The sequence below is a fragment of the Tupaia chinensis genome, unplaced genomic scaffold (assembly GCF_000334495.1).
Source record: "Tupaia chinensis unplaced genomic scaffold, TupChi_1.0 Scaffold000086_1, whole genome shotgun sequence".
NCBI classification, from domain to species: domain Eukaryota; kingdom Metazoa; phylum Chordata; class Mammalia; order Scandentia; family Tupaiidae; genus Tupaia; species Tupaia belangeri.
This window is the reverse complement of record NW_006159548.1, coordinates 6,427,034-6,434,357: the sequence shown is the minus strand read 5'-3', so window position 1 is coordinate 6,434,357 and position 7,324 is coordinate 6,427,034. Positions and strand designations below refer to the sequence as shown.

General features: G+C 47.1%; 1 protein-coding gene across 2 annotated transcripts in view; it reads right to left on the bottom strand.

The window, feature by feature from the left end:
- The window catches only part of SEPTIN11 (septin 11), a 125,517-nt gene extending 118,212 nt beyond the window's left edge, over positions 1-7,305 (bottom strand). For both annotated transcript variants that reach the window (XM_006142967.3, XM_006142966.3), the window contains exon 1: positions 7,250-7,305. In XM_006142967.3, the coding sequence (XP_006143029.1) occupies positions 7,250-7,276 (27 nt within the window). In that variant the 5' untranslated portion in view covers positions 7,277-7,305. The remainder of the gene's footprint in view (positions 1-7,249) is intronic.
- Between the last annotated feature and the right edge of the window lie 19 nt (positions 7,306-7,324).

The following is a 7,324-nucleotide window of genomic DNA, read 5'->3' as shown; positions in this document are numbered from 1 at the left end:
CAAACAAGCTTTCTGTGCCCTGAGGTTATCGGTCAAGCCTTTTGTTTTAACAGCAGGTCTGAGTAAATTTAATGGGTATTCCTACTAAGAGGCACAAAACGTATACTATTGGGTTGTTGGGAAAGTCATGATGCATTTTTGCACAGAAAACCAGAAAAATAGCAAGACTTTTCCAACAACCTAACACCATGAAAACAGTACACAAACGAGATAAATCAAAAAGGCATTAAGTCTTGATAGAACTCTGGCTTTTAACAGACCTTTTTCTTATTCCTATAGGATCCAGTGGGGCTTTTTCGTTTGTTTCTTCCATGACAGAAAAAAGAGGTACCCCAACGAGATCTTCATGCTGTGATCGACCCCCAGCCTCAGCCAGCCAGGATCACTGGCCTGTGTGTGCACCTGTACCCAGGGAAGCTCAGGACACAAACCTGGGACCTTCCCCTGGGGGTCTAGCTGCAGTTCCACTATGCCATGATCTGGTGGCTTTGATGGTTTTGTTTGTTTAGTTTGTTTATTTCTTCTCCAAGAGAGAGAATTAGAAAAACATAGATAGGTACTGTCAGCCAGGCTCCCAGGCCCCACATAACACAAATGCAAAAGGCAGGAACAGAGGTGCCAATAATACTCTTTTTTTAATAAGAATTATTTTATTTAAATTTATCTATCTATCTATCTGTCTATTTATCTATTTTAATTGTACCAGAAGTGAGGGAGAGAGAGACAGACAGACAGACAGATAAGAGAGAAAGTGAGAAAGCAAGCTGCCAGGTCCAGGACTTAAACTGCAATTGGCCATGTGGGAGTCCAGCACCATTAGCCACCGTGCCATCTGCTGGCCCCCAAATATGTTCTTTATGGAGCGTATCTTTTCTCCCGCTGCACCTCAGTCCATTCTCCTCTTGACACATCCCCCTCTATCCCACGGTCAGCTCAGCAGGTGGACAGAATGAGTCAACACACTGGACTTCCCAAACCATTTGACTTGGGCAATATGTTTGCACTCACTGGCACTGATCCTTAAAAAAGGTCCTCTAGGGCCCAGCAGGTGACGTGGTGGTTAAGGCACTGGACACTCCCACATGGCTGACCACTGTTCAAGACCCAGAACCTGGTGGCTGGCTTGCTTTCTCATTCCCCCCACCCCCCCACCCATGTCTCTCTCTGGTCAAATTAAAACAACTGAATGAGTAAATTAAAACATAAATCATTCTGGAAAAAAAAAAAATCTTAAAAATAAAAAAGGTCTTCTAGAAGTCAGCAGATAGCATGGTGGTTGTTAAGGCAAGTGGACTCCCACATGGCTGACTATAGTTAAAGTGAAAAAAAAAAAATCTTAAAAATAAAAAAGGTCTTCTAGAAGCCAGCAGATAGCATGGTGGTTGTTAAGGCAACTGGACTCCCACATGGCTGACTATAGTTCAAGTCCTGGACCTGGCAGCTTGCTTTCTCACTTCCTCTTTCTCACTGTCTCTCTCTGGTCAAATTGAAAAATAATAACAATAAGTGAAATGAAATTTTAAAATAATTCTTAAAAAAAAAAAAAAGGTGGCTCCAGTTCCTTGACTATAGTCATACCCAGGAACAGACTCCTGATTCCCATCTCAGGCCAGGCCTGAGAAGATACAAACTTTATTTTAGATTACCCAGCAAATTCTTTGCAGAAGCCTTCTGTACCACCTTCGCCCAAGTATTGTTTCTAAGTTCAATGGCAGCTGCACAGACCAGCAGGGCCTGAGTGGGCCAGGGAAGCTATTGTTTAGTTAGAAAGGAGTTTTCTGTCAATCTGGATTTTTTTTTTTAAAAGACAAACAAAGAGGGTGTCAATTATATTGTAAAGTAGATCTCCTTGGGAAAAGGGATAGAAGCTTTAGATCTGCTGGGTCTTTGTTTAAATAGTGGTAGAGCTTTGCTGACCCCAGTTGAGAAAGGTCTAGCTATGATTCTGAAAGGCAGATTCCAATAAAATGATAAAAATCCAAAAGCGGTCTCTATCCCCAAGCAAGTCTGAGGTCCTTTAAAAGAAACACAAGCACAGAAAACTCTAGTCTGCTCCAGGCCCAGACCCAAGGATCGTTGTCAGCATGGCATCATCAGTAGGCATAAACACTGGTCTTCTAGCAATGAATCAAGCAGGCCACCCAAAGCATGGGAACAGCAGAGTTGTACAACCAGTCATTACCTTCTCTGGACACGGGGTCACCCCTACCCAAACAATGAGCATCCATTTTTCTGTTACGAGTGTTCAAATGGTCAGACAGTCTATCCAGGTATACAGACTGATTTTAAGCAGCAGTTTATGCAAGACGGGTTATGTTTGCAGATGTAAATCCCAAGAAACAGCTGAAAATCCACTGCCCATAAAAGAGTTGTATCAGGATGAGCAGTAGAGATCGTGTTGTTCTTTTAATCAAGGCATTGGGTCTATTTTTCATTGTAATGTAGACATCCTTTTTATAGACTATTATTTAAAATATAAACAAAGGTCATTGGCTTGTTGGAAAAGCCATGACACATCGTTGCATAGAAAAATACATCATGACTTTTACAATAACCCAATAACTCACAGCTCTCAAAGATTGGAAAAGGGAAGATTACTGCACTTCCAACACTTCTTATATTCCTAATGCTTGCTTATAGACTCTTAATGTATATCATTTATATTACTGACTAGAAAGTTCGAATTTTGAAAAACCACCCCTAGAGGATACCCTTTATCACTGGGGTGGCCCTTCCCTGGACCGCTTTCAGTTTCATTCATCTTTTCTAGGTACACTAGCCAGAGCCCTCCATCTGGGGCATATCTTCAGGTTGTAGGAGTGGCGATTTAATAAAAAGGGACAATAGGGGCTGGTGGGTGGCGTAGTAGTTAAGGGCGCTGGACTCCCACACGGCTAACTGTGGTTTGAGTCCCAGACCTGGTGGCTTGCTTTCTGCCTTTCCCTCTCTCTCTCACTCGGTCCCTCTCTGATCAAATTAAAATAAGTAAATAAGTACATAAATGTTAAATAAAATCATTCTTCAAAAAAATAAATAAAAAACAGGAACCAGCAGTTAGCGTAATGGCTATGTCGCTGGACTCCCACGTAGTCGACCGCGGTTCGTGTCCCGGACCCGGTGGCTTAAAACTCACGCCGGGCGCGTGTGCGTGCGTGCCCAAGATCCCGAGAGGAGAATGGAGGAGAAGGGATTGCGGCGTGACCATCCCCCCTGGGGGGTGATTTCTCGCTTTCTGTCTCTCTGTCTCTCTCTGTCTGTCTGGCGAGCGCACGCGCCCTACAGTGAAAATCTCTCCAAAAAATAAATAAATAAATAAATAAATAAATAAAAAAGGAAAAGAAACATCTCAGTACTCCCCTCCTCTTGTTCTCCCCTTCCAAGGGCTGAAAACAGACCATGTCTTTAGAAATTGTCTATCATGATCCCTAGACAGATAAGATCCTTCACCAGAATCACACCCATTGACTTAGCAATAGGTACATAATTCCCTTTCTTCCTAAATGGTTTACACACCCCACTGAAATGTCACTTAAATACAGACATTAAATCTCTCAAAACAAAAGCTCCAAATAAGAAGGGAATTTCTCTTTTGTCCACTGCTTTATCTCCAACACATAGAACAGTGCCTGACACATAGTAGGTGTTCAATAAATACTGTTAAGTGAGCAAATGGTGAACTTCCTTCACTTTTTCTTTTTGGCTCAACAGATAAGAGAACAATGACATGCATTCCTTGAGATGATCATTAGGAAATCACCACTAGAAAAGCGTTTAAACACAAACCTCTGTGATAAAGTAAGAAATAGCTCTGGAGCCATCCCCTGGCTTTACCAGGCCCTGTGAGGGGTGCTTTCTCTCTTTCTATCTCTCTCTGTCTGAAAAACAAGTATTTCTGGACTGGGAAAGAGACTGAACGAAATCGCCTCTGAAGTTCCTTTCATCTCCTAGAATCTAGAACGTTATGGACACCTTAAGAAAAAATGGATCGGCTACCCAAAGTCGGATATCCAGGTGAAGTAAATGACCATGTTCTGTTTAAACGAGATAATAGCTGCTCTGGAACTTGGATGCAAAAATACTATTTCATCCAAAATGTACATACAGCCCTGGGGGAATGCTTCAGCTAATCTTAAATTTCACTCTGGAACCAACAGATGCGCTCCAGGGTGTTCTCCAGACCTAGCCCCAAAGGGCAGTGGAGACGCTGGGGTTAAACACCGAGGCTCTGGTTCTGCAGCCAACAGCAAATCCACTGAAGAACATCTGAACTTAGCACTGAGGTGTAAATGGCTCTAAGTGACCACAACCACTTACTGAGGCAGAAAACACCGCATGTGACATATCAGCATCCCAACCATTCAAATGCCAGATTTTCCTGGAATTACTAAAATGTCCCCATTCAAGAATATCTAGGGGCCAGCAGGTGGTGCAATAGTTTTAAGTTGCTGGACTCTCACAAGACTGACTGCGGTTCGAGTCCCAGACCCAGTGGCATGAAACTCACACTGGGTGCATATACCTACATGCCCAAAATCCTGGGAGAAGGGATGCATTGTGGTCACCCCCCTAGGGGGTGATTCCTCACTTTTTCTCTCACTGTCTCTGTCTCTCTCCCCTCTCCTCCCCTAAGAGTGCACATGCCCGAAGGCAAAAAAAAACTCTTAAAAAATAATATCTAAAATTGAGGACAAATTGTTCAGATTGAATTTTCCCTCAATCTACAATGGGACAGGCGGTTTATAGGGAAGGGAGAGACGATCATGCTTTCTTAACTTAGAAAAAAAAATCTAACCCTAAATCCCTATCGGGAAACTTCATTCATACACCACTCACCATCAGTGATTCTCTTCCCTCAGCACACCCTTCCATTCTGCCGTTCAAATCATACAATAAATAATGGGAGTGGAGGGGCAGAGAATTCTAATGTTAATCATGCAGTGTAGCTTCTTAGAACTAAGTTTAAGGACGCTTCTGCAATCACTGGGGACGTTTGGAAGAAGCAACTGCAGAGACCACACTTAAGACAGTAACCCAATGAATGAACAAAATAACAGTGAAACAAGTTTTCAAATGTGATACATTTTCTGCAATGTATTAAAAGGCTTTTGAACTTTGTTGTCAATGTTTGATCACTGTATAGCTCCCTTCAGAAAGTCTCCTGCTTTTACACTGCAAGTAATTTCATCTTAATCTGTGACAAGGGAGGTGCAGAAAGCAGTTACCTTCTCTGTACACAACACTAAACAACAACAACTCTATTTATTATCTGAATGAAAGGGATTCTTACACAAGAATTCTGTGGGATTAAGCCCACATCTGGTTGGCAGACCTGGTGTTGGCTATGATTATGGCCACACAACTAAATCTTAAATCCACATGCTGTTCCTATTTAAATGACATATATGAACTAACTAATTTATAGAAAATGTGCAGGAAATTATTTTTTCCACCTCCCCACCCCTCAGGAATGTCCCAGCAATAGATGAAACTGAAAAAGACACCACACACACACACACACACACACACACACTCACACACACACAGAATATTTGCATTCGTAGCCACTTGGTAATTTACCTAAACCAGATAATTCTCTGAATGGCACCCTGATAACAGAAGGGGTGGGGAAGGGTGGATTGTTATTCTAATTCTCTGAATGGCGCCCTGATAACAGAAGGGGTGGGGAAGGGTGGCAAGAAGGATAATTTAACCCGCTCCACTTGACCTCTGTGGACCTCGATTTCCTCACCTGAAGAAAATAAAGGAAGTAGCCCAACGACTATACAAACTCCCGCGGTAACAACGATCTATGGCCGCTAATTTTCAAGAGCACAATTTGTGTGCCAGTGAAGACCAGAATTCCTAAGTATAAGTCACGGAAGTAGTAGAGTTTCAAATGCTCTAAAGACCCACATTTACACTTCAATGTAACCACTGCACGTTTTCTGACCGTGGAAAATGTCTTTGAAAACACGCCGGCAGCCAAACCGCCAAACCAAGTTCGATTACGCCGAGGGACTCCACGAACTTCCCGCTGGGCGTGGGCGTGGGGTGGCGTTCAAGACTCGGATGTCTGAAAAGGAGTTCGGAGGACAGCGGGGAAAGAGCTGCGAGTTGAGAGCACAGCCTTGCGTTTCTGGGGTTTCAAAGCTTCCAGGATCTCCGCAAGACTTCTGTCTGTAATTACAGAACCTCCCCAGCCGCCACCTGCAGCGGCACCGTTGTGGGAAGGGGAAGGAGGAGGTAGACCGGGAAGGACCTCACCCGGGGAAGGACCTCACCCGTTGGGCCCCAAAAAGTCCGTGAGACGAAAAGTGGACTCTAAACATCCACAAAGAAAAGAGGAAAGAAAAAGAGAGGGCTCCGCCTTTCCCACCCAGCTCGACTCCTTTCACTAAAAGGAAAGGCGGCCGCCACCCCTTCCCTCCGCCTTTCGCCGGGGGATGCGGCGCAACCACGGCCCTCCAAGCCCGGCTCCCCCCGGCCGGGTCCCGAGGCGCCGACCCGGTCTCGCACCCAGGATGCGCGGCCCCTCCCCAGCCCACGGCTCCAAATCCAGGCAGGACCCCCCTCCCCACTCCCCAGCCGCTGGCCTCCCTCCTCCGCGCGCCGCCCCAGCCTCCCAGCCACACGGCATTTCGGCACTTCCACCCACCCGGACAAGGCAGCCTTGTGAAAACTTTGTGTGTGTATCCAGGGCTTTGTCCACATCCTGGGCAGGGCCGGGTCAGCCGGGTGGGTGCCCCAGGGTGTCCGGGCTCTCACAATGCACCGGGGAAGCCACCACGGAAATCCCACCCTGGGACCGGCTGCTACACCCGTGTGACACACGGCGCTCCGGCTCGCGATCCCGTGCCCTGGTGGCCCCTGGGCGCGGGGGTGTCGGAGGAAACCCCCGCAGCCGGCGCCCTTCTCGGCTGTCACGAGGGAAAAGGTGTGCGCGGGAGCGGCTGGGATGAGCCACGGCGGAAAGCCTTCGAAAGGAGGCACACAGGGGTCCCTTTTCTTTCACGGCCCGGGACCGGGGGCGCGACAAGACGACACGCTGCTGCATCACGTAGTGCCCCAACCACCCGGCTCCGCGCGGTCCCCCAGCCCCAGACGCGCCCAAATTCATGCACACACCCACGGCCACCGCCGCCCCGGTCCCGAGCCCCTCCCGGCTCCCCGCCGTCCCTGCCGCCCCAAGGCCGAGACCCCCCGGAGCAGGAGGAGCAGCGGGCGAGGGAAACGAGGCCCCGGCACTCACAGACGGTCTGCCCACGGCCACGGCCATCGCGCCTGCGGCTGGGGGGCCCGGGGGGGCCCCGGGGGCCTCCGCCCA